General features: G+C 44.9%; 1 protein-coding gene across 3 annotated transcripts in view; it reads left to right on the forward strand.

Annotated features, from left to right (window-relative positions):
* Nucleotides 1-12,768, forward strand: part of magi2b (membrane associated guanylate kinase, WW and PDZ domain containing 2b) — a 115,333-nt gene that overhangs the window by 37,873 nt on the left and 64,692 nt on the right. For all 3 annotated transcript variants that reach the window (XM_080761635.1, XM_080761637.1, XM_080761636.1), the window contains exon 3: nt 5,134-5,253. In XM_080761635.1, coding sequence (XP_080617761.1) covers nt 5,134-5,253 — 120 coding nt within the window. The remainder of the gene's footprint in view (nt 1-5,133; nt 5,254-12,768) is intronic.

Raw genomic sequence — 12,768 nt, forward strand, 5'->3', positions numbered from 1 at the left:
TTCAAATGTTATGCTTTATTGGAATGACAAGCATTCTTATATTGCCAAAGCATTCTCACTCACATTCTCTCTCTCTCACAGTCTCTGTAGCTCACTCTCTCTCCCTCTCCTGGTCTCCCCTCTCTCATCTCTGTGGCTAGTGGAGGGAACTGTGGGATCCATCATCCGGCCATTGCTTTGGGTCATCAGTATTCCAACCGGCTGTCTACTCCACGACGTGGGCAGCAGAATGAAATTATTCCTGTGAGATCAATATGTGTATGCTGCCTGAGGAGCAGCATGCAAACCATATGTGACCACAGTGTATGTCTGTTGACTACTGACAAGTTGCTGTTGCTTTGTCTTCACATAATAAGTATGCGTATGTGTGCGTTTGCAGTGCACTGTGTGTGTGCGCGTGCGTGTGTGAGTGTGTATGTACGTGTTTGTGTGTGTGTGTTGTGGTTCATTTGAAGATCGTGGTTTGATCCCACTGATCCATGGAGTATTCAGGCATTCTGAGAGTGTTCATTCAACCCTCGGAGAATGTTAAAATGGTCAGTTTGTTTTTTACCAGCTGCTGTGTAAGCACAGCTGGTCAATGTTCTCTCTGCGGTACTTTCACAACCACTTGCTGTGGTTGAGATCTATGTTTCTCATTGGCTGTACTGACAACCTATTGTCCTGATTGGCTGCCTCGTCTCTAGGCAACCACACACTTTTTCCTCTAGCCGACCTCTCAGCCATAGGATATAAGGCAGCAGCTGGTAATGAATTGATCTTGTTACTTGCGCAAGCAGAGCGCGCAAGTAATCGTTTCGCTTGGTCTCTTCGAAGTGAAGCCAAGTTTTCTTCAACGGTAAATCTGTGCCTGGTTTGCTGGGACTAGTTACAACATTACGTCATCCTTGAGATAGTACATGGTGTGTATATGACGTAATGTTACAAGTTACAAGTTACAAGTTACAACATTACGTCATATACACACCATGTACTCTCTCAAGGATGACGTAATGTTGTAACTAGTCCCAGCAAACCAGGCACAGATTTACCGTTGAAGAAAACTTGTCTTCACTTTTTGGAACCAAGTAACCACAGTATACTGCTAATCAAATTACAACTACATACTCTGTATGTAGTTGTAACTAAAACAACTACATACAGTCTGTGCCTGGTTTGCTGGGACTAGTTACAAGTTACAAGTTACAACATTGCGTCATATACACACCATGTACTCTGGTCCCAGTTCACAACGATGACGTAATGTTGTAACTGGTCCCAGCAAACCAGGCACAAACCTACGGTTGAAAAAAACTTGGCTTCACTTTTTGGAACCAAGTAACCACAGTATACTGCTAATCAAATTACAACTACATACTCTGTATGTAGTTGTAATGTGATTTGTAATTTGTAAATCTGTGCCTGGTCTGCTGGGACCAGACTACACAGATGACCATTTCTCTTATGTCATCACTGAGAGCTAGTCATACATATACACACCATGTACTCTGGTCCCAGCTTTCAACGATGACGTAATGTGGTAACTGGTCCCAGCAAACCAGGCACAGACTTACCGTTGAAAGCCCACGGTATCTGGTGGGATTAGTATTAATATCACTATAGTACAAAATGAAATACATTTAAAACAATTGACAATTTACAATAAGTAATAAAATAATTATACTGTATAATATATTTTAGTTTATATACCAGTTTATATACCTTTTTTTTCATCACATATCAATGATTCATTTTTCTGTAAAAAAGTAGTTAGGTAGCAAATAGTTACACGTAATGATTATACATTTCAAACGTTCCTTCACAGAGATACTGAGATGTGATAGTTTCCAGCGGTCGAAAGTACTTGCGCGCTCTGCTTGCGCACTAGTAGGCCATTTATGGCCTACTAGTGTGCAACAAGCAAGTATGCACTCGGCAGAGTGCAGTTCTAGTTTTCTTCTGTTGTTGGTCCATTCAAGCAATGAAGGCACATGTAGTCGCACGCACGTGCACATAAATACACGCCTGCGCCTCTGTCTTACGTATGTGTGAATGTGCTGTGGTATTAGTGCATCTTGCTCAGCTGTGATTGGCTGGGAGATGAGATTAGTGTCGTCACAGTGGGTTTTCTAGCACCGTCCTACAGTAGCAAAGATGAACACAGAACTACAGATGCAGTGTTTAAGAGTTCTGGCTAAGTTACTGTACAATAACATCATGGGTTTTCAACCGGTGGTCCGCAGAGGTATTGTAGGTGGTCCCTGGCCATGTATCCAGAAATTTGTGGTAGACACACACACACACACGCACGCACGCACACACACACACACACACACACACACACACACACACACACACACACACACACACACACACACACACACACACACACACACACACACACACACACACACACACACACACACACACACACACACACACACACGTAATGTAAATGGATTGGAACTAAGAGTGAAATAATTGACCCAGATGGAGTGGACCCGTAAGTAAGGTGGCTGGGTTAGCAGCGGTTCCCAAACCTTTTTGGTCATGCACCCCCTGTTATCTCCTGACGTAGCTGACGCACCCCCCCACATGGAAATATAAATTGCATAAGCTAGTATATAGGGACATACATTTCCTATTTATCCACATATATGCAACCTGAATATGGCATATTATATATGCAGCATAGGCTATATTCTGCATATACTTGCCATATACTGTATTGGCATAATATGTTAATTTATTTTAAAAATATATAATATATATATATATATATATATATATATATGAAAATAAAACCATAGCACCATTAGCCTTTTCATGTCGTGCACCCCCTAGAAGGCGCCCACGCACCACAAGGGGTGCACTGCACGCACCACAGTTTGGGAACCACTGGGTTAGTGTCACCTCTGCAGCCTCTGCTTATATTTTCGTTCGCATTCGGCTCAAAAAGAAAAGCCTGGGGAAATCCATTGGAAAATCTGGCATAGGAAGTGGGAGTCAACTTGTATTTCAACCAAACGCGGTGCAGAGGCACGTCGCTCCAAATTTTGTGACGCCAGTGTTCTCTCTGTTTTCTAATTTCTACCTGGGAGGGGAGGAGGGGGGCGGGCACTCAGATTGGTGAACCAATAGGATCCACCGCCTGATTTGGACCAGCACCCACCTCACTAGACCAGAAGTCACACAGGCTCCTTATGTTTCATTTCCCTGCTCATTAGACGCTGATGAGCTGTCATCTCTTACTCCCAACAGTACAGTAAATACAACATAGTATGTCCACGTAGAACCTCTATGGGAGTATAGCCGAGCGGTGACAGCTGATCAATAGAGATCTAATGATGGAGATATCACACTCTGGGGAAAGCTGGAGGATCCGAGAGGGAGAGAGAGAGAGAGAGAATATATTTGTGTCTACATCCACTACCTGCTGTTCTACACAGGATCCCCTGCAGCTTGAATTAGATGAAAGCAGTCACTCACTGTTTCCCATGATCCTCAAAGGATTTGACTGTACTGTAACTCATACCCTGCGGCTTACTGTACTGTACTCTGCTGTACTGTACTGACGGACGTAATATCCGCCTGCTTTGTGAGAAACACAGATGATGATGGTCACCTCTTCAAACCTGTGCCGTAAAGGGAATCGCATTTGGCGAGCAAAATGTTTGACTCAAGTGAGATCTGGCATCAGTCTCTCTTCCTTCAGCATGTCTGCCTTTTTAAAGCCTGATTTATGCTTTGCCGTGCGCCTAAAATAGCCTTAGGCTAGTAATGATAGTTAATAACGACGGTTTCAACTGGGAGCCCGAGCAAGCTGCCGTTCCCCATGTCCCTCACCTATCAACTCAATCACCTCATTTGGCGCCACTCCAATCAGACCAATAAGAGCTCATTGTCCATGTCCCTTTAAAATAACTCCCTTCTCTTTCCCAGTCTCACTCTCACTCTTGCCGTCTGTTCAGGTCAACATCCCCAACACAGGCCAAACAGAAGGCACCTCCCGGGTTGGCCTGTAACTGCAGGGAGGGGGCTCCCTGCCATCCATCAGCCAGGATCTGATTTGATTCTCCTCCTGTGACGGAGCCCGCTCCAAAGTGATATTACTCTGCCATGTAAAATATCATCTCCAGTCATACCCGATATGACCCGATTATTGCAGTCATGTCAAATAACATTTATATTCACATCAATGAATATGATTGCATTCATCGCATGTTGCAAAGTCTCTGTGAGTGTGAGGCTGAACGCATCTCGGATGTGATCTCCTATTTTTGGCACGCGACACCGCCATGCAACAGAGCATGAATCACCAGACAGTCCTGGAGACGGGGGTGGGGGGTGTTACCACGGAGGCTCCCTCTCTCCATCCGCGTCCAATGACTGCTCTCACAGGCATGATCAATGGGGTAGGTAGGGGGAGGGGGGAATAAACGGCAGCGATCTCGAGTAGAGCTGGCGTGGAAAGTCCATTTGGCAGAGGGAACAAACACAGCACCTCATTAGAAGAGAGAATCCCTCCGCTGCGCCGTGGTCTGCTGCCATGGTATAGCGTAGTCGTGCCTCAGTACACCGCAGCGCTGATGAGATCTGCGGAGCTGGGGACTTGCAGAGGCACCTAATTGGTGCAAACGGTAATGTGGTGCTTCTGCATTCCTGCCGCTCTGACAATAATCCACCGGCTGTGCATATTGCTGTATTGTGTGCCGGCTGCTGCTGTGCAAGGGCTTTTGAATTATGGTACACAAAAGTGGCATATTGATTTGTTCATTACGAAAACCACGTCGGGATGGCTCATAGAGGTTGAGTAATGGCTCTGACATACCGTTGAAGCAGCTTTTGCTATATTGACTCACGCAGGCTAGTTTTCACTCTTGTCTCACTCTGTCTCCGTGTCTCACAATCACACACTCACCTCTCTCCCTCTCCCTCCCCCCCCCTTTCTCTCTCTCTCTCTCTCTTCCTCTCTCTCTCTGTCATACACACTGGCACAGATACAGTGTACACCTGCACTCACACACATGACAACGCACAATTGAGTGGTTATGGATTCCGTTGGCTATCAGAAATGCCACTTCCTCTCTGCTTAGGTTTCCCTTCCATTGGCTGGTGATAATAATGTCTCTCTATTTCCCTCTCTCTCTCCAGGTACCACCAGGCAGCCCAAGGAAGGGGAGGTGCCGGGGGTGGACTACAACTTTGTGAGCGTGGAACGCTTTATGGAACTGGAGCAAAGTGGTGCCCTGTTAGAGAGTGGAACCTATGAAGGTAAGCTCTAGAGGAGGAGTGGGGGGGGGGGTGTCCTCTCTGGAGGACACTGCAAGCTCAGGCTCAACACTTCAACACCTGCTAGACAAGTCCATGTGCTCTGGGAGATGAAATAGGAAACGGGAACACCAGCTTGAAGAGAGATTTTTTCTTTCTTCCTTTTTTTCCCCGTACTCTCACCGTTTCTAAGTTTAAACTTGGAAAGGATACATGTACCTGAAAGGCTGAATTGTGTCAGGGACAGGGTATGGTCTGGTCTGTAAGGCGATGCCAATCACAGGCACGTACGGTCGCACGCACGCACGCACGCACGCACGCACGCACGCACGCACGCACGCACGCACGCACGCACACACACACACACACACACACACACACACACACACACACACACACACACACACACACACACACACACACACACACACACACTTTATTCATGTTCAAATTTAACACAAACAATGGTAGATGCACAAGCTTGGTAAACTAGTACAACAGACATTTTCAATTTACAAATACAATTGCAAATTAGGCATTTAGCAGATGCTGTTATCCAGAGCAACTTGCAATCAGCAAAGTAAAAATCACATGCGTATACAGGTAATTAGGTAAACCAAGGACGTATCAGTCTAAAGTTTCTAAAAAAAAATGCAATGCCTTTAGCTCGGGCATTCCTGGAATTTGCAGGACTCTCACACAACTACATTACCTTTACATTTGTCCCCAAGCTGTATAATAGTATCGTGGAGACGTTGGCACTTTATCACCGTGGTAAACAATGCCTCTTCAAGACTGCGGTTGAATGTACATCCCACTTGGTCACGTCCTCATCATCAACAACAACAACATCTGGTGCATTAGCTAGAACATCTGAAAAGCCATTATATGCACTGTTGCACAGTTTTAACATTGTCATTTTATGCTGCACATTTGTGCTGGTAGATTTGAACAGATGATGAAAAATCAACCGACAAATCAATAATTCTTTCATGCCTAGCTTTGTATATTCCCTTATAAACTGTACACGGGAGACTATCAGAATATAAGGCCTCAACATACTTCACGTGGGTTTTCACTTGCGTGTGGGGTGAGGAGCGCGAGTACTTTATTTTTTTTACGCCTCCATGCATAGTTTGAAACGCTTCTCATGTTAACACTTTTTAACTCCGTCTTTTCAAACCCACCCATTGTCTACCCAAGACGGAGATGTTCCGTCTTTTAAGCTTTATATTAGTTTGATATCGGCGAGCGACAATTGCACAACTTTCAAAACCGGAAGTCGGTCACTGATTTTGCTGATTTCTCTGAATCTAAATCACATATTACGATTATAATCAAAACATGCGTTTTTGACGGCCCATCGCGGTCCCGTCTCTAGTCAAGGTAAAATTATTCATGCCTCGTCCCGTGATGGATTTGGTTAGCCGTTATGCTACATCCGGTCCACCGAATGGTGACTGTGTTACCTTGAAAAGGGCTCTGAAGCAACAAATGGCATGGGCACAGCAATTTACTGGTTCCAACTGACGCTGGGCAGTGTTAATGAGAAATTGTTTACGCCTATACAGTATACACCTATTCATCCACTAGCAGTTGTAAGAGTATGTATGTATGCTATGTAGCTCCCCCACATATATGTATGCTATGCAACCAGCAGAGTAGCTCCCCCACATACAGTATATGTATGCTATGCAACCAGCAGAGTAGCTCCCCCACATATATGTATGCTACGCAACCAGCAGTAGCTCCCCCACATATATGTATGCTATGCAACCAGCAGTGTGGAAGGTGCGACCAAATACTTAATTACAGTATATCATACCCCTGAGTGCGTAAAAGTAAGTCAAATCAATGATATGTTGTCACCCCAATGGATCAGGTCTGACTGACAAATCCCAACACTTATTTTCCACATTATAACATTTGATAGAGAGGTAATACAAACCCCATGGTGGTTCCATATATGTTTCTACTCCTTTTTGGAGAATGAGGTCCAAGAACAGAGTAAAACTTTTCTAGCTCTCTACTGCCCAAAAAGTCACCATGGGTACTGTACATGTTTACTGTGCGTCGGGTTGGCCACAGTCTGCAAGCGAACAGAGGGAACATTTGATGGAGAAAGCGTGAGAAATCTCTCCTCTCCCCTCCTAATTTCGCCCCACGGATCTTCTGTAAGAGTACTGTATGTATGTCACTTTATGTGACATAGTTTCAGTAAGTGGATTATGCTCAGACAATGAGGAGAATGTGTGCTAGGGTACCACAGAGTCTAGCTGGAAGGACCTGTAATATGGCTTTAACTGTCAAAATGACTATATCCTCATCAACTGCATCATCATTTATGCTTAATAACGAGTGCCCGTGTATGCGTTCTCGAGTTGCATGCGTGCCCATGTGGATCTGCTCATGTTCTGTATGAATCACTAGCCCTGACTGAGATCAAACGATTGGTTATAATGTACTTGGAAACTGCTACAGTGTACAAGTCGGGTTGAATCCGATCCAGGCCATACTCCGTTTCTTACACAGAGGTCATTGAGGTCAGGCCAATGTGAAGAGTCCACAAGGGGTGCAGCCGTTTATCCGACATACCAAAAGTCCGACATGCGCAAATCACCCATTTCTCCCGCCATGCGTTGCGTACGACATGCGTTGCGTCCGCGACATGCGTTGCGTCCGCGACATCAGTTGCGTCCGTGACATCAGTTGCGTCCGCGACATCAGTTGCGTCCGTGACATCAGTTGCGTCCGTGACATCAGTTGCGTCCGTGACATCAGTTGCGTCCGCGACATCAGTTGCGTCCGTGACATCAGTTGCGTCCGTGACATCAGTGCGTCCGCGACATCAGTTGCGTCCGCGACATCAGTTGCATCCGCGACATGCGTTGCGTCTGCGTGCGTTTAGGTTAGTGTTTGCTTAAGGTGTCGAACTAATGACTGTCAGACTCTTGGTATGTCGGAACAAATGCCTGCAACCGTCCCCATTCCCCAAACCCGGTTGTGTGAGTGTGTATCCTATGTTTGAGCTTTCTTCTGAACACCAGGCTTCTGAACCCCAGGCTCACCCTTTGCCAGGGGAAATTCTTCAGGTTTGGCACAAGGAACACATAGTTAGACATAGCTAGAACAAGCGTTCCAAGCATTTCACACTTCATCTACAAATTTAATGTTGGCAGTTACAACGGGTGTGTGTGCATTTAGATAGAATAAAAAGTAATTGGGTGTGGATGTGACAATACTGCAAACCAACTTCTGCGTGCTGTGTCTGAAGCTTGCATGTTTCGGGCACTCGCACGACACGTGCACACACACACACACACACACACACACACACACACACACACACACACACACATGCCCAAAGCAGATGGGTACAAGCAGATGTTTTGCACACAGGCACACACACTTTACTTAACTTCTAGTGTGCGTGTGTGTGTGTGTGTGTGTGTGTGTGTGTGTGTGTGTGTGTGTTGAGTGGTTGCCATATCCAAGTCATGTCAAGGCTGTGCATCTGTTCTGCTACACTGTCAGAGATATAATCTACAGATGGAGAATTTACTGTGTGTGTGTGTGTGTGTGTGTGTGTGTGTGTGTGTGTGTGTGTGTGTGTGTGTGTGTGTGTGTGTGTGTGTGTGTGTGTGTGTGTGTGTGTGTGTGTGTGTGTGTGTGTGTGTGTGTGTGTGTGTGTGTGTGTCATGGCTTTTTCTGTCTCTGTGTGTGTGGTTTGTAGTAAATATCCCACTTTTTTGTTCCTTTTTCATGATTATTATTGTCTCCGTCTGTAAACAGCTAACCTCCGGCACCGGTCGATGTCAAATTTTGCACACACACTCCCTGAATGCCAACGATGAACCTCTGCCCCAGAATTTCCAGAACGGCCTGTTATTGCGCCACAAGGAGGCCGCTTTGTGCAAAACAAGTTTTTGGACAGTACACCTACAGATTTTGTCCAAACATCACGCAAAATTGGTACACAGTCTCTCTAGACTCGAGCCATTCAACGAAACTGGTCTTTTAGATTTCTCAGACTCCATCCTGATTGGCTAAGATTGGCTTCCAAAGTGCTCAGTTTCAAACAAAATGCTGCAAATCATGAACGCATCGTGTGATTTCCGTGAAATTGTGTAGGCACATTCCCACTAGGCCGAGGAAGAAATGCCAGGTGAACATTTTCAACTCAGCCTCATGGTGGCGCTATAACTCGCCGAAAAGTGTTTTTTCCTCTAACTGCACGGATCTGTGGATAACTTTGTATGCCAACTCCATAGAGGCCAAGGAAAAACCTTTGCCTGGAATTTTTCCCACATGCTCTTTATAGCGCCACCAGGAGGCCGACATATGTAAAACACATTTTCTAATATTACTCTTTCAGATTTTATTCAAATTTCACGCAAATCGGTTCCCGGCAAGCCTTCCCGCGTCCGAAACGGTCGAGAAATTACAGAGTTACCATCTTGCAGCGCATGCTCCTGATACAAACAGCCATATTTTTGTGATATGACTCATAGATGAAGGTTCACAATATTCACTGTACTGTACCATGGATGTATACAATGCGCAATCCCGTTTTTCGTAGGAAGGATGGCAGGGGAAGAGGTAGAGATCTTCGCTTACCTTCCATGCATTTGCTTCACAACTTCCTTATTGCACGCAATTCAGGACTACTTTCTTGTAGAAATCATTCTTGTAGTGAAATAGTTGTTTCAACTGAGATATGATTTTCATTTAGCCATTATCATTTTATGAAAGCCATGCAAGGTCATGCTTTACTGTGATTTTAGAACAGCTAGATAGTTTTAAGTACTCTACTATACAGTGGTTCCCAAACTTGTTCATGTAAAGGACCCCCAAACTGGCATTTATTAGCATAGCCTGCAGACCCCCATTTGAAAATACATGCCAGGGACCGCCCATAAGAGAAGAGTTTTACGGCTCTAGCAGTGATTCTCAACCCGTTTAATTTCAAGGACCCCCAATTTGACATTGATTAGTCTACGGACCCCCCATTTAATGGCATTTGTATCTCTGGGACCCAATGTAAATTATAAAATGAATGTTAATTTAACTCCGAGTGTACAAAATGGAACCACATGGACCCGTCCATTTGGTTTTATTTGTGCACTCTCAGAGTTACAGACCCATAAGGGTCCATTCGGTTCCAAACTACCATTTAACTCCCTGGAACTCCCTCAAGGACCCCTGGGGGTCCCCGGACCCCACTTTGGGAACCACTGCTCTACTACTCCCATTGCTCTTAACAACGCCCCTTAGCTGTACTAAAATCACTGTAAACCGTGCAGCCTCTTGGGGCTTGTTGCTTTAATTTCCAAATCAATGACATTAGAAACAACTAACACGAAGGCAATCGAGGCATACAAGGTCAAAACTATTGTGCTTACACCTTTGTCCTGAGACAGTGAGAAAATAGGCCATCGCAAAAAGGGAGGTGCCATTATAGGAAGATGGGCTAGAACTAAAGATGGGTACAGTAAAATCCTCAGTGTTCATTTAAGTGAGTTTATGTTACATGAAGAATGGGAGAACTTGTAGAAGCCTTTTGGTAGGGGTGATTGAGGACAGATATATTTGTTTCCTGCTCTTCTCTGAATTCGACATGCAAGTTATATTGTGCAATGTTTAATTTTAATAGTCCCGTTTGTATGCAATATAAACTACAAGATGCAATAAATGTGTTGAGAATCAGGGCGAATGATTATAAAGTGGGATAAGGTGTGTAGGTGGAGATCAAGCTAATAATAATTTAGTGCCCTTTATTTGTTGTTGGGCACATACCGTCCTCTGCATTACCCATCCTAACTATTAGAAGTGGGCGCTATTAATACAGCACCCAGGGAGCAGTTGGGAGTTACATTTCTTGCTCAGGGACACTTCAACGTTGCAAGGGTAAGCTGGCGGTTGTCTGACTACCACACTCTGTGAACTCAGTCTGGTGCCCTCGAGTAGAGGGAGCTGGGGTTCCCTATGGTGCACAGAGTCAGCATTACAGTCTAACAGACGGACAAACAAAACTAACTGCGAAACATTTAGGATTTGGCGAGCCAGAGCCGTCTCAGCGCTGTTCGAGTTGTGTTCCGAAAGGCACAGAATAGTAAATATTAGTCCCCATACTTTCCATGCCCCCGACATGTCTACACCGTCCTGTGCGCGCTCCAAGTGAACACAGCCGAGCGCCATCGCTGAAAACCACGTCAGTATAGACAATATGGCCATATTGGGCCAGATATCCTCTGGCCCATGCCAGAGGATATCTGATATCTGATGCCTTTGTAAATCAGTAGCAGTTAAAATACAGATTACAGGGCAAGACAAAGTGTGTGTGTGTGTGTGTGTGTGTGTGTGTGTGTGTGTGTGTGTGTGTGTGTGAGTGCGCACATAGGCAAATAAAATGGCTGCGATAAAGGTGAGAAAGTGAACTATACAGTATATTAAGTGAATACTGTGGACGCACGTCTGTCTGTCTGTCTGTGCGCGCATGCGTGCCGTGCGAGCACAGTCTGCACACACAATTGTAAGTGTACTCATGTGTAGTAGTAGGTGTGTGTTTTTAGGAGCAGGTGTGTTTGTGTGATGTGATTCCGGGCCTGTGTGTAAGGCACACGCTGCTGTCATTATGTGCTGCGAGTATTGTTTGAAGGCAACTACAGTGTATTCATTGGGCCACGGCGACAAGGATGGAGATTCTCCTAGCAATTATCTCTCTCCTGCTGGGATGAAAGCAAACCGCTGTCCTTGGACTGAGACTCTCTGCTCCTCCTCCTCCTTGTGTCCTCCATCTTCCTCTTCTCTCCTGTCTGCTTAGCCGTCACGCGCCTCCCTCTGCCCCTGTCCTTTCTCCCTCCTCTCCTCTTTGTAGAGTCTCTCCCTTGGAGAGGGGGGGATTATAAAAAATAAGACGCCTCTGTGTCTCATGCAGTATTTAATCGCAAAATATATTTCCCCCGACAGTGAAGATCTCATTTAAATTCCAAATAAAATCGTGGCTTTAGTGTGCTTTTGTAAAAGCAAATATCACAGTGAAGGAAATACACACACATACACAAAATATATTCGTACTGTAGCCTATATATATATATATATATGTAATCTTTATGTACACATACTGTACATTAACACATTTAGTACCGGAACTGCATCAAAATAAAGGCGCTGCTTGCGCCAGAGTAATCGCCAGAGTAGTGATCGCGTTTATTTTGAAAGCCATGAACCGGAAATACTTTCTTAAAAAAGTTGACTGACAAAGTGACCTCACAATCTCCGATCATCTTAACACATAGAATGCTGAAAGCGTTTTTAAACGTTTTATTATAGCCACCCCTAAGAAGCGCATAACGTTTTTATACGTTTTATGGTCCAAAAAACGTTTTTTTATTGATTACTATAGTTCAACTATATTTGCGCCCGGACAACTCATAATGTAACACCGATCGGCTCTAAAAAGAGTTAAAACCCCCCCCTGCTGAAAAGAGGTGTTGGTCTGAGAAGCGTCTGGCACCG

The sequence above is a fragment of the Protomyctophum bolini genome, assembly GCF_963924005.1.
Source record: "Protomyctophum bolini genome assembly, chromosome: 4".
Lineage (NCBI taxonomy): Eukaryota > Metazoa > Chordata > Actinopteri > Myctophiformes > Myctophidae > Protomyctophum > Protomyctophum bolini.